Here is an 18,750-nt window from a genome sequence, read left to right as displayed (position 1 = left end):
AAGGTAAAGGAGTATGAGTGATAAAATGGCTCCTCTCTCTCTGGCGGCAATTGTTCGATGAAATATGTGCATGTTCAGCCAGACATAAAACCTATAACACCCAAAACTAAATAAACCTTAATGGTTATCTTTGCATTATTCTGAACAAAAAAAAAATATATTACAATCCTAACTCTAAAGGCCACCGCACACCTTACGACTGTTCGCGATCCGATTTTGGAAAAAAAAACGCATTTTGCTCATTTTCTGAAAATGAGAGATTGCAAGGAGTAAAGGCCAAATTAGTTTCAAGTCGTAGCCAATCGTACATGTACAACTGCTATGATTTCATTAAGACTAGATACTAAATTCGTTTTTATTCTAAGAAGGATGAGAGCATAGTCACAGATATGAACATAGGTATTCGTACGATGATTTAGAACATTACACAGTAAGAAATTCCAAGTCTTAATATTAGCATTAAATTTTACTACGTTTTATTCTGAAATCGGGTCGCAGACCAATCGTATGGTGTGCGGTCGCCGTAACCCTAACCTCCCTGAGCTTTTAAGACTGAGCAAATGTCGCTGGAGAAATTGTCGGGTCAACAATAAAATATGTATACTTACGAAAAACCACATAAACTTCACCGAGTGCATGAAATTATGTATATTTTGTATATGAATACACAGTTCAGTAAAATGACATCAAATTTTAGAAAAGATCCCTCAACTTCAAAATTACTAAATGCCCACTAACCTGTTGCCCAAAATCCTTAGTCACTAACTTAAAGTGATATTCTTCTTTCCTGATGGTCCCATCTTCTGCATTTTCCAGCGTGGATCGTAATGCATATATCATCACCTAGAAAATATTTGAAAAATGAAGAATTCATTTATTATTTACTGGATTTTCATATATTTTCCTCAGACAAAGGGCACTCAGGTCCGCAAACCCTTTGTGTGTACAACAACAGCCGCATCTGAAAACAATCTGACAGTTGTTACAGTTCGGTTTTCCCAGGGTTCGTTATCCCGAAATTTTGAATAATCAGAAGATTTGGTATTCCGAATTTAATCCAAAATTAATTTAGTTTGAAGTTTAGATAATCTGATGGTTTGTTAGTAAAAAAAATGAGGTTGTTCGAGAGTCCGAAAATGAAGGAAGGTTCATCGAACCATATATTATTGTCGGATGAATGAACATTTGGGATAAAAAAATCTCTTTTTTCATGAATATAAAATAAACTATCGAAGAAATGAACCGTCGAAATAATGCCACATATATTTGGGTTTGCGGCCCTTTTTCATTTTGGTAATAATTAATGCCTTGGTTGGGTGTTTAAGAACATGGACCTTGCATCAAATGAACTTTCAAATTACGAGCATGTCTCATCATGGTCCCTTGAACTACAGTATGCTGCTTTCAAGAATTAACGATTCTATAGATGTGGTATTACAAAAAGTAAAAGGAATAGTTTCTCTTTTGATATTTAATTAGTGGTATTATTTTTTTAAAAGCACCGTTTGTCATATGTGAAGATTTCTCAATAAGTTTTGAATATCCTATTGCAAAAGAATATTGTGTGCAACAATGTACTATTCTCCCCAGTGGCGGACCGTGCGTGACTCGAAGGAGACAAATGATTGGAGGGGCACTGTATTGGTATTCTTTGTGAACAATGCTGTGCCCCTCCAATGGTTTGTCTCCTACGGGTCACGGTCCGCAACTGGTTCTCCATGATTATTTTTGAATGAATTACCAATATGATTATTTTCATGCCAAGTCTATATCCCAGAACCAATAATTGGCCTTGGTTCAAACATTGTCACTTCATTTTTTTTGGTTTAGGTGCTTACATCAGTAAACGAAATATCGTGGATTCAAAAGCATCAGATTCGAATGATTAATTCTTGTAAATTGATTAAAGAAAATCTTGTCGATCACTTACCTCCTTATCTACTTGTTCCATATTTTCTTGCTCTAGTTCTGATCCTTCCGGCATTCTTTTTGGGAGGCACATAAAATTGAAAAAGAAACACAAGGGGCTGTTATCAATGTTGTTTAGTTCAATGGTGCTGTCATTTAAAAAAAGATGAATAAAGGCCTATGCGTCATGATTATTTTGGAAAGATGAGATAGGATAGGATCATAAAACCAAGTCAGAAAAATGGAATAAAAGCAGTATTCATGAATAAACATTTGACATTTTTTTTTAATATGCCTCATTGCTTCTTACTTTTTTCATATGTTAACAATTTTATTCGATCCAATCATTACGTCATGTAATATTGCACTCTTCTCCTGTGCTTTTTTCTCCACGTCTATCATTAGCTTCCACTTCTATCCTACCTTGTTCACTCCTTCGGGTTTGCCTATACCTTGCCTCTCACTCTGAGTCTCTAATTGTATAAGCTTGCTTATTTCATCCTAACTTTATTATTCAGAACAATACATTTTGATAATGTAAAACGAGGGCGAACAATTGTTTATTTAAACTTGTACTTTAAACTAAAACAAGTACGGCACAGGAATATCAAGATTCCATCATTCTTGATCGAGGACTTCACAAATTGAATAGATTGTGTAGGGTTGCCTAATACATTTGAGGATGTTGAACACTGATCGCTGAGTGTCACCCCCCGGCCCGGCAGATCGCCACCCATGCATTATGTAATGTTAAATCTAAAATACCCTTCGTGGAAAGTATTTGACCTGCTTCTGATTTTAACATCCAAATCGACGCAACTCTTTCTGCAAAGGGCCCATTCATTAAACATGAACATAGTTCTATTAGATATCTTGGTTCAAGCACTTACAATTTTCTGAAAGTACCATTTTCAATTACAAAAAAAATATTCTCGCTTAATTTTTTCTCCGTGTCTGTGTATAGCCATTTTCTTCTTCCACATCCACCTCTGAACCTTTTTTACAACCCCATTTTTCGATCTTTTAGCCATAAACCATTATCATTTTACTTTTGCGAAATGCGTTGATATTGATAAAATTTGAAATACATTAAAGAGCTAAAGAACGCTGGAGCAATGTCCAACACCAATGCAACTGAGGCGTCTACTTAAAGAACAAGTCCACCCCAACAGAAAGTAAAAAAAGAGAATCTGTAAAAATTGAAATATTGTACAATTCAAACAGTAAAAAAACAAAAGAAATAGTCAGTAGGGGACATCATCGACTCTCTCATTTGCATGTTGCTGAGTTGTACATATAACTGTTTTGTGAAAAATAAGCGAAACTTTAAAATGTCATAACTTTCTTATTTTACATCCGATTTTCAGCATTATGCTCATTTAATTTGTCTATTTTGATTCAAATCATCATTTTTTCTGGGGTGGACTTGACCTATGATGTGGGGTATAATTCCTGCGCTAACATTCTTCATCTGTATATCATTATCATTACAGTTGTTGTTATTGATATCATCATCATCATCGTCATCATTATGTTTTCTTTTCCAATTTTCATTTTTGTTTCCGATGAAGAAGCTTATATGTTAAACAAAAAACATGTAAGTCATGCAAAGATATCCATGTAACTACAGGAAAATCGAGAGGTTAAACCTAACATACTCACTTCGGTTGCTAATCAAGGTGTCACTACAGAAAAATTCTTCTCCTAGATACTTCCCTCTTCGCACCACCAAATTGCGTTGAACTGAATCTATATTGGTTATTTTTCCTAGTTATCCATCGAGCTGAATTATGTAAATATGAAACACCCCTTTGCCCGCTTGAAATCAACAACCTCATAATCTCATGACAAATATGATATCATGTTTTCAGTAAAGGGAATTTCCATACACGTTTTTCACAATATTTGTTTATCAGTATTAACTGTTCAGTACATATCGTTAATTTTTTGTTCTGTTATCAGGATATCTTGGCCATCACCCAACACCAACCAAAGGGCAAGAAATAGATTTTTATTGCTAAGTTGTGTTATCTTTAAAAAATATTTGACAAATGAAACCTAATAATATCAATATCGTAGTGAATTTGATAATGATTAACTAGCGCTGTAAAGATAAGGTTGGTGTTCCGCCATCAGGACATAAGTCCATGTCACGTAAGCCAAAATCAGAGCCCGGAACCGGGCGACTGGGGGCTACAGTCCCCCACCACTTTTTACCAAAAAATCGAGTAAAAAACGTAAAAATTACCCTCTGATTGTGATTTTTCGTATGGCCAGTCACCCTGCCCCCCCCCTTTTGAAACCGTTCCGCGCCCCCTGATATAACATGATTTCTGGAGGAACTGCATTCAATTGTTCTCAAGCATAAATATTGCATTATTTAAATGTAATGAATGAAACGGATTCTTCGAAGGCGTAAGGATTAGAAAAAAAATGTATTGATAACCGATGGATAGGGTGGAAAATTCAATTGAACAAGTAGCAAAATTCGTGTGCTATACTTGAAATATTTTGAGCTATATTTTCTTCCTGTATACAATGGATGTAAACCATAATGGAGAAATGGGGGGGGGGTGTCGTGATCGCCCAGTTAGGTAATCTATTCTAAACTATACTCTGGAAAATTGGGGTACATACAACGTTAAACTGTCTTTCAAATAAATTTGCATCTTTGTTTGATAATATATGAGAGCAAACCAAAGTTATGTAAACCTGGTAGTGTTGCATGGTATGAAATATCTCTTTGACATCATGTTTTAGAATGAATTTAACGATATTTTTTTAAACTTAAGAGATTTGATTTAAACCCCCCAAAAATCATTAACAACACGAGTGAGAATAATAAGCGACCCTTAAAATGACTAGTTACAATATTCGATTTAGTCTAGGAGCATGAGCTAAAGGGGTGGAGGATAATCCAAATTTTATCTTAATAATGCCCTATACATTTAAACAAAGTCTGATAGTCAAATTACAATGATGATTAACAAATATTAGAGTAAAGTCTTCTAAAACTACAATTTAATTTCCCATCATAATTGTATGTTTCTTTCAAATCGAAGAAAAATTATTTACATTTAATTAAATTGATTGACATAATTTCAAAAATCAGATTAAGTTTATTTATAGATGATTTAAGAAAGGAAAAATAAAGACAGTAACTCTTTATATAGGCAAAATAGTCAACAGGTAAGCGGTGAAATGCATAGACCAGTGTCCTGAAAGGGTTTTGTAGTTTCCTTTTTTTCCGATTTTTAAAGCTTGAACATTGAATGATGAACATTATGATAAGCCTACTGGGAGGATAGGTTTATATTTATGTATTTATAGCTCATGGAATTATGTTCATTCTTTAGCAAGTATACGTCTACTGAATTTATTTAAGCGTATGAAACTTAGACCAGGAATTTTATAGTCTTCCAGTTTGCAAAATTTGAGTTATTGAAGCTTAATTACCAAAATGATATTGATCGGATTCATTCATAATAAATTTAGATCAATTAGGATTTGCTGAGTAAACTTATTGCTTTAAGAAATCAATATTTCATGCACGACTTAACAGCAATCGAACTATTTATTATGGCATTGTGAGTTTCCCTGCTATATGGAGGCTTACTCATAGTATTGCGTTCATGGGAATCGGGATGGGGTGATGGTACATGATTTTGTTAACTTGAAAAAGAAATATGTACGAAATTAATACAAAAATACGTTTAAAAAGACATTCGAAACACTCGCTTGAAAATAATATTAAACATAAATAGTTGACAATTTTTCGGTGAGCTTATAGTGCGCAGAATTCTGTTCTATAATTTGGCGCGCAGAAAATTGATGACCACCCCCCCCCCCCGAAATATGGAAGGACGTCTCTGATGGTAAGAATTTATTGAATGATCAAGGATTTTTGTAGGGATAGGATAAGGGGCAAGATAATTCTACCCCCCCCCCTTTCGTCCCTCTCATTCTCTCTCTCTCCCTCTATTTTATATCGTACTCTCCCTACAATTCACCAACCTGTTTTTCTTGATATCATTTCCTTCGATGCTTACTTCATCGATCTCGCTCTCATCCCAAGAAGAAAAACAAGAACAAGAAGAACAAAACCGAGCAGGAGTTAAATGAAGATGAGAAATACAAGAGATTAAAGATTACTTCAAGTACGAAATATAAGATTTCATTTGCAGAAATAATAAACAAAACATACTACATTTTCATTCCTGATACCAATGCATTATTTTATTATTACTAATTTTAACATAGAATAGACACCATTCAACCATTCCTACAAAGCATTATATTTTCCATATAAATATATAAAAAGAAATGTATCTTAGAATTTCAAATTTCATTTTTACATGATCCTCCTTTTTCATAATGATTTGTTTAAAAAAAATGGGCATTACAATATAGTTATTTCAATCCAATTCCAAGAAAATATTTAAAATAACAAGCTGAAATACCAGCCCCCTAGGAAATGATCTTATTGAAAGTTAATAAATTAGGCTATTACACGGTACACGGGCTATAATTCTTAAGTGATAATAAACTTATTACTCAACGTGAATGTAATTTTCACTGGCCTACATATCAAATCATATTTCAACCATCCCCAATTGTAGTTCAAGGAGTTCAGTTACTTTGCTGGAGCTTAATTTATTTGCTTTGCAGAGTGTGTGCAATTCAGAAGGTAAGACAGTTGAACTATAAGGGAAATGGGGGGAGGGGTAATATATAGCGCTCATCCTCGATAATGACTGTGTATTATGAGAAAGTGTACACACGTCACAGAACAGATCATGTTTCCTATATAAGCCTTGATCGGACAGATCCTCTAATTGGCAGAATATAAATTCGACGGATTAATTGTATCATAACTACGAATTTTCATATGACATGTGAAACCAGAAACACCGTCACATTTGGAAATCTTCTAACTATGAATATTTCACAAAATTAATACCCCGGGGTAATAAAGTATGAAGTTATATAAATTAATTTGAATGTGTAGACTTTCGATAGAAGCATCGCCATCCTATTTGAGCATATAAGTTAAAATATAGAGATGTTCTTTTAGAGTCGAACATTCTATAAACAAATCACTAAAATAGGATTGGTTATTATGATCAAGTGCAACTGTTTTTCTAGTCGTATTTAACTATTTTCTAGTCGTGTTTTACTAGAACAGAGTTATTTCTGAATATATATCAAACATAAGACTATAGGCATATAAAGTCAAATATAGTATAGTAATGCCAAAATGATTATATTCATTGATTAAGAACGATTTTCAAATAAGAGAGCAAAAACGTTATCAATAACAAAGGCCATACATCAATTATCAAAAGCTAATAAAATACTTTAATCATCGTGATTTTGTCGTCATCATGGTAAAACAGGCTGTGCCAATGGCGGTGGCTTCTTGCTAGTTGTAGTAACAGAAGGTTAGCTTGATGTTTCCACCGCTAGCAGTCACGCCAAGATATGGGTGTTCACCAGACTGGATATCAGCATTAGAAGAATCCTCGTTATCCCAGTAGAACCATTCTGAGACCACTGTCTTACCAGCCACCTGTGGGCAAATATTGAAACGTAATTCCTGATATTCAATCATGGTCTGGCTTGTAATGTATACATCAAGCCCCAAGAAGTTAACTAATTAAAAGAAAACATCCTGTTTAATCTTAGATGTCAATCTGATCATGGTGATGGTTTTTATTATTAATCCCCCATTTAACACCTGCCAAATTCTTGAATGTCACTGTTACGTCAAGGGATGCAGTACACTTTATATTAATGTGTTATGTCTAAGAAAATAAACTAAATTAAGAAATAATATAGGGTATTTATATCGCGCACATATCCACCTTGTTAGGTGCTCAAGGCGCTCCTATATTACCCGGCTAAGCTAGGCGTTCATAGCGCACACAGCTTTTTAAGGAATTACTTCCTACCGGTACCCATTTACCTCACCTGGGTTGAGTGCAGCACATTGTGGATCAATTTCTTGCTGAATGAAATTACGCCATGGCTGGGATGTCTGTTGGTTGGACCAATATTTGTTTTTACGAAGATTAAGTCAAGAATAGTATTAAGGTTAATCAAATCTTCAATTGCGTCGTGTCATGTGAGTCACGACGAGAAAATAAAATATCTTCGACAAGCGAGTTTTCAGATTTGTATGATGATCAACACGTTGATTTGTCATTTGTATAGGTATGCAAAAGTGATTTTTCGAGTATGCGACTTATGAAATTGAAGTTTTAGCAAATGTCGCGCGAGCGAAAATATATTGGTAATGGTGGACTTATCATAGGTAGGTTTATGTAAGTCTATTTCTTAAATGTTCATGACGAATCATTCAATAACACTTACCTGCTGACAAGTATCTCCCACTGCAAAGAGATAAAAGTTATCTGTGGTCGGAAGGTTGATAGCCTGTGAGACAACACCGTCATCTCGGCAGCAGAACTTGTACTTTGTGTCATTGGTGTATTCCCCATCGGGCAAAGTGCCCCTTTGAGTATTGATATTGCTGCTATCTTCATCATCCCAGTAAATGTAACCTTCCTGGAAACCTATTACAGGATGATACATGTAAGTATGAAATTCAGATCGATTAACATGATTAAAGCATGGAGGTACCTCCATGATTACAAGGCATTTACATTCATTATGTGAAAGCATGGAGGTTCTACCTCCATGATGAAAGTTACTGCTTCATGAATACCAACCTTTTGTTATCATTCTGACGGATCATAGCCCTGGGAAGCGGGGGTGCGGGGGAACACCCCCAGGTATTTTAAAAGATATGTAAAAATGTGCAAATGTAGCCAAACCGACCTTCATTTTCTCGCGATTCTTTTTTATCTTTTCAAATTTCCAGGGATCAATTTGATATCCATTTTGTATTGAAACCCCTTTTTTTTCTTTTTCAAATTCACTTCAGCATCCCCACTTAAAGCATCGTTCTCAGGGCCCTGTGACGGGTCGTTTCTACGTAGGGGCAGTACGTTTGCAATGGGCGGAAATCTTAACTAAGGGATCGAACAGGAATACATTAAATTTATGAAAATATAAAAGATTATCATGAAATATGTTAACACAATTTCGGGGAGGTGGGGGGGGGGGATCGGGAGTTAACTCCCATTTTACTTTCTACTGCGTACGGACATCAGTAGGGCTACTAGGATCGGAAATCTAATCAAATTACGAAGATTTGCTCGCAATCATGCATTAAAGAGGAAAAATGATGACGAAACGGAAAGGAAGAAGCAAATATCCAAACAACTAAAAAAAAAGAAAATGAGCAGGGTAAAAGAAAGGAAATAGATTGATCAGAACGTTTTTGCATCAGTGGCGTACCTAGGATTTTCCAAAGGGTAGGGGGGCAAATTCGTCCGCCAAAAGTTTTGACAAGCAAAAAAGAGGTCTTCAACCACAAATATAGGATTTTGTACCAGAAAAAATTGACAAGCAAAAAAAAATCATCTAATTCATTGTTATATATAAGAAGAATTGTAAGAGCAATTACATTCATTATCTTCTCTTTAAAGATATTCATAGAATAGATAAAGAACTCTTATTAAGCAGGCCTCTGCCTATTTAAAGGCCAAGGATTTTTTAATAGAGATTGCTTTACAATAGACTTGTATTGGTAGTGTAAATGAACAATAGGTTTAGCTTTTTTGTTGACATTGTTTATTTCAATGAGGTCATTCAAGAGTGTTTCAAATGTAAACTGCTCTAGAAATGGGCAGAATGTTCTTAATGACAAAATGTAAACAATACTAGAACCTTCCATAATAGTGAATACTAGTAGCCTCTAGAATATTGAATGCTAAAAGTTTCTAGAATAGTTGAAATGTGTATATATATATTATATTACATTGTTATTATTAAGGTCGCAGTTTCTTCAAGGATCATCATATCATACCAGATCACTTCATCAGATCATATCAGAGCTAAGAGTTTCACGCCAGACTTTATGTCAGAGCAGACTTTATTTCCACCTGGAATATTTATCTTCAGTAGAATTATTTGCCCGCCATCAATGAACTGTTCGCAGTTATTTTTAGAGAGGAATTCTCAGTTCTCATCGAGATCATCAACCTGTTTTAATGAACGCTTTTCAACCCATGGATTGCTAAAAATTGACTGTAAATCACCATTAACATCGTCTTCACGGACATTTCAACTCATTACAGTGACTCATGTTATTCATCGTGCTTCAACATCGGTTTCATCTTTCGCCAACCAACTTTCATCGTGCTTCAACATCGGTTTCATCGTTCGCAAACCAACCAACTGTGGAGGTGCCGTGGCCGAGTGGTCTAAGGCGCCTGGCTATACATGGAAGGTCCGAAGTTCGATCCCCGGCTTTGGCACCTATGCCCATGAGCAAGGCATTTAATCTGCAATGCTCTTTTATCCTGCTTTCAAATAAATGGAAATGCTGTATGCATTATTGGTAATTAGGTGTGCACTTGTTAAAAAAAACCAAAACAAATTGGAGTAAATTTTGGATTTTACTTTGGACTTTTATCTGGATACTATTATTTGGAATACCGTAATTGCCAGAACTAATCTCAATAGACGTACGCTCCATATTTATTCATGTTTTATTTATGATTATCAATGTATAATCAATTTCATGTAATAAAAGAAAAGGAAATTCAATTTCAACACTCAAATTTTACTTGTTATTTGTTGCAGTATAGTAACATCCAGGTGCGTACGCAAGGGGGGGGGTTTAGGGGGTTCAACCCCCCCCCCTTTCGTTTCCTTTTTTTTCCTTTTTTTTTTTTTTTTTTTTTGCTTTTCTCCCCAGAGGTCGGTCTGGTCAAGGAGTTATCGGGCAAGCGCCTGATAACTCCTTGGTCTGGTTACGGACAGTTCCCCTACCCAGTAATGTATATGACAGCAATAATGAACAGAATCTCATGTTTCCGACGAAAAACACAGAAAAAATTTCCGCTCGCTTCGCTCGCTCCATTTTATTATATCTTTTATTTCCGCATGTCGCCGACATGATCACGGTATCGCCATTAACAAGGCCATACATGATTATCATGATGTATACTTATGAATACAAGTGAACCAAGACAAAGACATACGTTTTCTTACAAAATATGTTTTACCAATATGAAAACCAAAATGACGGAAAACGCTAAAATGTCGGTTAGCTCGCTCCGCTTACTCGTAATAATTTATGAAATTCCATAAGTATCTAGTCTCCTGTTCAAGGCCGTATTATGAGTGTTACGAATAGAAGGACATGTAGCATCGACTAATACTTGATTTACTAACAAACTGTTGACAAGAAATGTATGTTTTGACGGGAAAACGCGAAAATTTCGGCTCGCTCACTCCGCTCGCTCGTAATCATTTATGAAATTTCTTAAGTTTCTAGTCTCTTGATCAAGGCCATATCATGAGACTTACGAGCAGAAGGACATGTATCATCAACTAATATGTAATTATTACCAACAAGCTATTGAGAAGAATTGTATGTTTTGACGGAAAAACGCAAACATTTCGGCTCGCTCGCTCCGCTCGCTCGCAATTATTCATGACATTTCTCAAGTTTCTAGTGTTCTGATCAAGGCCATATCATGAGTGCTACGATCCGAAGGACATGTAGCATCGACTATGATACCAACAAACTATTGACAAAAAGGTTATGTTTTCAACGCAAAAACGAGAACATTTCTGCTCGCTCGCGGGTCATGACCGCACTGTTACATACCCCATCCCCACTTAAATGTTATTGTCTTATTTGCAGCGCTGAAAAAAAAGAAAAAAAATCATCACCTCCCCCCCCCCCCGCTCAACACTTTTTAGAGACTGGGCGGGAGATTTTAAAAAAAATCAGCTCGAAAACCCCCCCCACCCCCTTTCAAAATCCTGCGTACGCGCCTGGTAACATCATTTTCAATATGATTAATATTATTTCACCTCAAGATCAAGTTCATTGATTGGGAATATGGGTCTATCATCATCAGATTCAAAGAAGCTACCCATCCATTGACGGTTCGCAAATTCATATATCAATCACATGATTACCTGATGGACACGCCCATTTCTTGTAGATGCAGTAGTCTCCTGCTGGCCAGCGAGAGCTACCGGAAGTAGAGGTCTTCATGCAGAATTCATGTTCCATGCTGCTGCTTTGTTGATAACCAGCCAAGTGAAGAGGGTCACTCCACAAGTTGAGTGGATGTGTGTCCTCAGTATCATGCCTTCTACGTCCTTCAACCCAGCCAGCTGGGCACCCAGTCAGAGGTTTAGGAAGACCGTAGGTACCAGATGGCCAGGCACTTGTACTTGCAGGTTGGTAGTAGCAGAAAATCAGCATTATTCCCGAAAGTGAAACACCTTTTAATATAATAAAGAATAAAATTATGATGGAAAGTCTCAACTTTCTTTGAAAGCATCCATGTTTATGAGGATCAAAACTTAGGATCGAAACAATAGTAGTTAGTGACGGTGAAGCTTTTTCTTTACCAATGCGAGTTTTCGGGTATGCTATGGTCGTCTCCTGTGCCCCGTAACCAACACAAAGCTTATCAATGATCGTAGAACATTTTTTTCTACGATTGATTGCACTGAATATAATGCACAATCAATCATGAAAATCAAGCATACGATCAATCGGTAACATTCATGTTACGGGACCCAGGTGTACATACTTGATATTACTAAATCGATTGAATAGCATTAGAAAATGCATTTATCAGATGAGTTATTTTTAAGTTACAATCTAAAAACATAGAATGAGCATCAACAGGGTGACACTCAGGTCTGGTGACACTACAAAAATATAAGAGTGTAGGCATATACGTAATATATATATATATCAAAGCTGGATCAAAGCAATACCTTTGATCCGGCTGAGGCATGGCGGCTGTCATTGTTCAAAACCCACCTTCACCCGACAAAGGAAATTATAATTGGCATAGTGTCAAAAATATGTCTATCTGACGGTCAATCGGATCGGGGTCGCCCTAGCCACTAACCCGTCTTTGATGTCTAGTGGTTAAGGCACCGGCGTTCTACACTTGGTGCCCGGGTTCGATTCCTGGCAGAGGCATTTTCTCGGCATTGCCATTTTTTCAAAAGGTCAGATCTGGGGAACTTTGATTTAAGATACGCCAAACATTGTTCTCTTTATCCATTTCTTTCAAAATATACGTATATATATATATATATATATATATATATAAAGGAAGAGGGCCCTTCGCAGAACGTGTATTGCAGCGCATCATGTTCTATGTACAGACGTAAATAACTCAATCATTGATGCAAGACGTAGCTTCAAGTATCTCTTTATTTCGGCTAGCTTTCGGCCAGAATTAGGGCCTTCATCAGGCCTACAATGCATTGAAACAAAGTGGAACAAAACCATACAAATAAAATCGTAATACCAACAAAGTAAATAATGGGTACAGAACAGAATGATTACACTAGGATAACTAAATGGCAAAGTAACAACAGAGGGGGTTGAGTATTGAACAGAAGGATTACAATAAGATTACAAAAGGATAACAACAGAGGGGGTAATGGCTTAAACGAGACGGTGGAATACAATTGAAATGATGGAGGACAAGGTATTTACCGGCAATGAGATTAACTGTGGATTCTGTTCATCTGAAGTAGTAGTAGATCTTGTGTAGGTAATACTGTGAAAAGGAGGATAATTTTTCAAGTAAAATAACAATTCGTTTCAATATTATACTATATCTGTGTTTGAGTACATTGTCAGTTTTCGGGATTATATTGATCCGTTAATATAGTATACAAGTAACTGTTGATACAGGTAATGTGCAATACAATGTACTTTTTACCTGTATCAACAGTTACTTGTATACTATATTAACGGATCAATATAATCCCGAAAACTGACAATGTACTCAAACACAGATATAGTATAATATTGAAACGAATTGTTATTTTACTTGAAAAATTATCCTCCTTTTCACAGTATTACCTACACAAGATCTACTACTACTTCAGATGAACAGAATCCACAGTTAATCTCATTGCCGGTAAATACCTTGTCCTCCATCATTTCCATTGTATTCCACCGTCTCGTTTAAGCCATTACCCCCTCTGTTGTTATCCTTTTGTAATCTTATTGTAATCCTTCTGTTCAATACTCAACCCCCTCTGTTGTTACTTTGCCATTTAGTTATCCTAGTGTAATCATTCTGTTCTGTACCCATTATTTACTTTGTTGGTATTACGATTTTATTTGTATGGTTTTGTTCCACTTTGTTTCAATGCATTGTAGGCCTGATGAAGGCCCTAATTCTGGCCGAAAGCTAGCCGAAATAAAGAGATACTTGAAGCTACGTCTTGCATCAATGATTGAGTTATTTACGTCTATATATATATATATATATATATATATATATATATATATATATACACACACACACACACACAGACAACAAGTCCCCTCTAAATCAAATTACTGTAACTTTTGAACGGAATAATTTTGAGATATGATATTTCGTAGGTGTTCTTTTACACTCATTAAGCAACTCCTGTGGAAAAATGAGATTGATCGGTCGAGTTGTGCATGAGTAAATAAAAATTGAATTAAAAATTACTATTTTTGAAAGTCAAAAGAGTCGTTTTTTCAGATTTGTGTCAATACAAAGTTGGGCAAGGGCTGTTTTGGGGTGAATTTTAAGGTGTTAATGCTGTTTTACTAGCCAATCTACACACAATTTTGATATCGTCTGTTTATGGTTGAGTGAGCACAATGTATTGTGACGTATCAACGTAGGGGTTTATGGTAGTATCCTCTACAACTTGTTAAAACATGTATAAAATTGGAAAATGTTGGTGGCTCCCCCGATTACTCGCCCCTCCCCCATTTTATAATTCTGGATCCACCAGTGATTTGTCCATAAATCCAACTAATCCTGAGAAATTGTTAGGAAAAGAATACGTTAATGGAGTATAAAGAGTATTCATTCCCAGGTTTTCGAATGTGCTCGCTGAACCGTGAAAATGTTTAGAGTTCGGAAAGTGTGTGGTGCTAGAAATGATGGATGATAAGAACAACAGCAATTACATGTAAGTCACATCTGGAACCGAATTTGCCTTCATTATTCATTTATTACCCTTCAAAATGAGTCTGTGACATTGAAATGCACGTTTTCTCACTTTGATGCGTGCTCACTCATCCATAAATTAACAAATCGATTCCATTTTTGCACAGAATTCTGCCTATAGGTTAATGATAAACATCACTGCCAAATGACATTGCTAAATAAAGTATATGTATGTACACAATTTCTATGAGAGAGGAAGTCAAGATTTCTTAACAAATGTGAAATTAGGGTTTGTTTCATCGACGTTTTTGTTACTTCTGCCAACAGTTATTTTACGAAACTTCGCACATGGCTTCAGAGTAACGCACACCAAAATAACCATTCGATACCAGATACTACACAGAGTGGGGCCAAGGCCTTAAACCTTCTTTTCATTTGCATGATTTTCGAATATTGTGTGCTCACTGATGCATAAGATATCGGGATTTTCATAAAAATCAGATCAAATGAACTAGGCAAAGAGGTTTGTGATCTAACATGAAAGCATTATGCCATATGCCAAAAATATAGTTGAAAAGGGCTCAGAAATTGAATTGTCAAACGCACCTGGATAGGGAGTGTTGGAACCGGAACTTTCACCGTCTGCATTCATGTAATCTTCATTGTCCCAATGGAACCACTCACTTGTTACATCCATGCCAATAACCTGTTTATATTTCAAATTCCGATCGTGATTCGAATATTAATGAAAGTAAACACAAAATTATTTTGAAATTGCAAGTCAAATCAGAATGGGGAGCTGAGAGGCTTTTGTTACAAGTTGGTGGACCGGGATAGCATCGAAGTGTCGTGGCTCTGGACAACAACATTATTTGTAATTGTTTGTCAGGTGCAAATCTTCTGATGATCTGCTATCCCGATCCACCAACTTTCGACAAAAGCCTCTCAGCCTTCCATTCTGATTTCATTTGCTCTTTACACACTAAGAAACAGGGATTCGAATTTGAACCTTTGGGTTGGTACAACAGCAGCACCCAAAAGACACAAATGGGTGCCACTAGGTTTTTCTTTGCCAGTTAGATATATTAAAGCCCCAGTCACATATAGACCCCTGACCATCCCGGACGACCACGGATCTGATCCGGGATAGTCCGGGAAGAGATCCATGTTGGTGCCTTGGGCATCCTTGGTGGTCCGTGGTGGGCTGTGTTGGTCCTTGAGGCAAACACGGCAGTTTTTGACTGTCAAAAACATCCGGTGTCATGCGTGGACTGCCGGGTAGATAAGCAATCCGGGATGGTCCGTGTTGCTGACGTTTTGGTCCGGGTAGCTTGTGTGTTGGTCCGTGTTGCTAACGTGAAGATCCGTGTAGCTGACGTGTTGGTCCGTGTAGCTGACGTGTTGGTCCGTATTGCTGACGCGTTGGTCCGTGTTGCTGACGTGTTGGTTCGTGTACACCCTTGTGAAGATGCCGTGTGTGCTATCATCAACGCTCGTCGACACTTAATCCGGGGCAAAACGATCCCGGACCTCCCCGGATCATGCCGGCTTTGCCGTGTTGATCCGTGAGGATCCGTGTCTATATGTGACGGAGGCTTAACCGCGCTATATAGGGTGTAGAGATGAACAATTTAATAAAGATTCACATTTGAACCTTTATCAGAGTCGATTATTATGAACCTTATTAAGTGAAAATTTGTCCCGTGCAAATGATAATGAACGGGCACATGTTTGGGCCCTTTTCCACTTACAGGGCAAGACTGCATCCCCAGAGGTTGATACCAGTGTTCCATTTTGGGTGCAAACATTCTTAGTGTGTAGATTACTCAATGATAACCTGGTCCTCTAAAAACATCATACGTCATATCGAGGCTAGATAACTAGAAACTGAACGATAGTGACGCGTCGGATTTTTATGCATCGATGTTGTAAACATTTAAAAATATTAAAGAAAGAAATTTGATTAATTAAATCCGGAAGGGTAATTCAAACTGACAACCTGGTAAATTTTGTTAATCTATTCATTTCATCCAGCCCAAGAAGAAAAATAAAAGATGGAAATGGAAATGCTCAAATTCAACAGTGTGAAGATATTTCCACACTCTGGACACCAGGACAGGGTGATTGCAGCGTATTCACAATGATAGTCGGCTGTGTAAATATGTCGTTCACACATTGTTTACCACACTGTGAGCACTGAGCACAGTGTAGCCTGTTGGACGCTGTTCTTTCCAGTCGGGTTGTGTTATTCAGGTACCATATTGACACAGATATGTCAATTTTTTAAGGAATAGAGGGGGTTTATGAATACTACAATAAATGAAAATTACAAATATTTTGACTCACCCGCTGACAAGTAGACCCAGCCTTTATGGCGAAAAGATAGAAATTGTTTCCTGTTGGAAGAGAAATGGCCTGCCAAGTATCACCGTCATTTCGGCAGCAGAACTTGTACAATGAGTTATTGTCGTATATGCCATCGGGCAGAGTCCCACTCTTGGTATTCATGTTATTGGTGTCTTCATCATCCCATAAAATGAATTTTTCCTGGAATCCTAAAAAAGTCAATTTGAAAATGGGTTGATTAGTACGCTCTAAGAAAGTGTCTCTGACCAAAATAAGTGTGCATTCAAATATGCAACATTCCTCTCCGCACAATTATTCATGGCAATTTCAATTATGTGTCTAGACAACGAGGTTTATATATATATACATACTATCTATAAAATATTTCTCAGTTTTCTATATTTTGCCATCTATGTCTCATCTTTCCCCAAAACTTTTCACGTTAATTTGTGTGATTTTCTTTTTAAAATCCAGATACCACTCGTCAAGTGACTACTTACTCAGTCATGCCTGAATATGGAATCATCTTATATAAGCTTTACAATGATTCGTCTGTTGTATTTGTGATCAATTTATGATAAATCACCGATAATTCTCGGTTTCGGGTTTTGTATGTGGGGTGTACTGTTTTTTCCGTGTTTCGTTTATTCCTTGTGTGGGGGTGTGTGTCTGAGAGAGGGGTGTCGTAAATAGATACCTATCCTTAATGACTTTTTGCTTCAATCTAGACCTATGCTACCAAATTATAGGTCAAATTATAGGTTTAGAAAAACAAAATTACCTGATGGACAAGACCCATATTTGTAGATGCAGTACTCCCCTGCTGGCCAGCTGGAGCTACCAGAAGTAAAAGTCTTCATGCAGAATTGATGCTCCATGTTGCTTCTACCTTGATAACCGGCCAGATTAATCGGGACACTCCACATGTTGATTGGATTTGTGTCTTCAGTATCATGCCCTCTACGCCCATCAACCCAGCCAGATGGACACCCAGTCAGAGGTTTAGGAAGACCGTAGGTACCAGATGGCCAAGTCTGCGCATAGCAATGGCACACCATCAGCATCAAGAGGAAGTAGATACAAGCAGCCATGATCCACTTCTTTGATGTTGTGCTGTTTAAAAGATAAAAAAAAATCGGACTGAAAATAATTCAACAAGATGATGATAATAATAATAATAAAAGTAATAATTGAACACCAAAGCTTATGGTGAAGCTTGACATGAAAAGAAATTAAACTCGACAGCGAAGCACCTTTGTTATACTTTGATATCTGAACACGGAGAAATGCTGATGGGAAGCTGCTGAAGACCTTTTTCGCAAGAAAGTACGATAAGTTGCAGGAAGACTCCCAGTGGTATGTTAGTGAACTGCAAATGATAGAAAGGCCTCTATTTATCTATTTTAAAAAGAGGTTCAGACATTGATTTGTACAT

The 18,750-nt window shown here is 36.7% G+C and overlaps 1 protein-coding gene and 1 long non-coding RNA gene across 2 annotated transcripts; both read right to left on the bottom strand.

The window, feature by feature from the left end:
* Positions 1-741: 741 nt before the first annotated feature.
* On the bottom strand, positions 742-3,616 carry LOC121413195. Its single transcript, XR_005969691.1, has 3 exons — positions 3,571-3,616; positions 1,931-1,985; positions 742-843 (listed from the first exon to the last, which is right to left on the bottom strand). It is a non-coding gene; the product is annotated as an uncharacterized LOC121413195 (long non-coding RNA).
* A 2,745-nt stretch (positions 3,617-6,361) lies between these two features.
* On the bottom strand, positions 6,362-18,678 carry LOC121413421. Its single transcript, XM_041606235.1, has 7 exons — positions 18,569-18,678; positions 18,097-18,428; positions 17,316-17,524; positions 15,576-15,675; positions 11,971-12,282; positions 8,281-8,483; positions 6,362-7,477 (listed from the first exon to the last, which is right to left on the bottom strand). Exons 2-7 carry the CDS (start codon positions 18,404-18,406, stop codon positions 7,331-7,333), a joined length of 1,281 nt encoding a protein of 426 aa, XP_041462169.1. The 5' UTR covers positions 18,407-18,428; positions 18,569-18,678; the 3' UTR covers positions 6,362-7,330.
* Between the last annotated feature and the right edge of the window lie 72 nt (positions 18,679-18,750).

Source organism: Lytechinus variegatus, chromosome 4, assembly GCF_018143015.1.
Source record: "Lytechinus variegatus isolate NC3 chromosome 4, Lvar_3.0, whole genome shotgun sequence".
NCBI lineage: Eukaryota > Metazoa > Echinodermata > Echinoidea > Temnopleuroida > Toxopneustidae > Lytechinus > Lytechinus variegatus.
The sequence above is the reverse complement of the archived record's forward strand: the minus strand, read 5'-3'. Positions and strand labels throughout refer to the sequence as shown.

Coding starts and splice junctions, on each gene's coding strand:
- LOC121413421 (XM_041606235.1), bottom strand. CDS start 18,406: ATGGCTGCTTGTATCTACTTCCTCTTGATGCTGATGGTGTGCCATTGC. Junction 12,283..15,575: donor TTCCAACACTCCCTATCCAG/GTGCGTTTGACA, acceptor TTATATTAAAAG/GTGTTTCACTTTCGGGAATA. Junction 7,478..8,280: donor TGGGAGATACTTGTCAGCAG/GTAAGTGTTATT, acceptor ATTTGCCCACAG/GTGGCTGGTAAGACAGTGGT.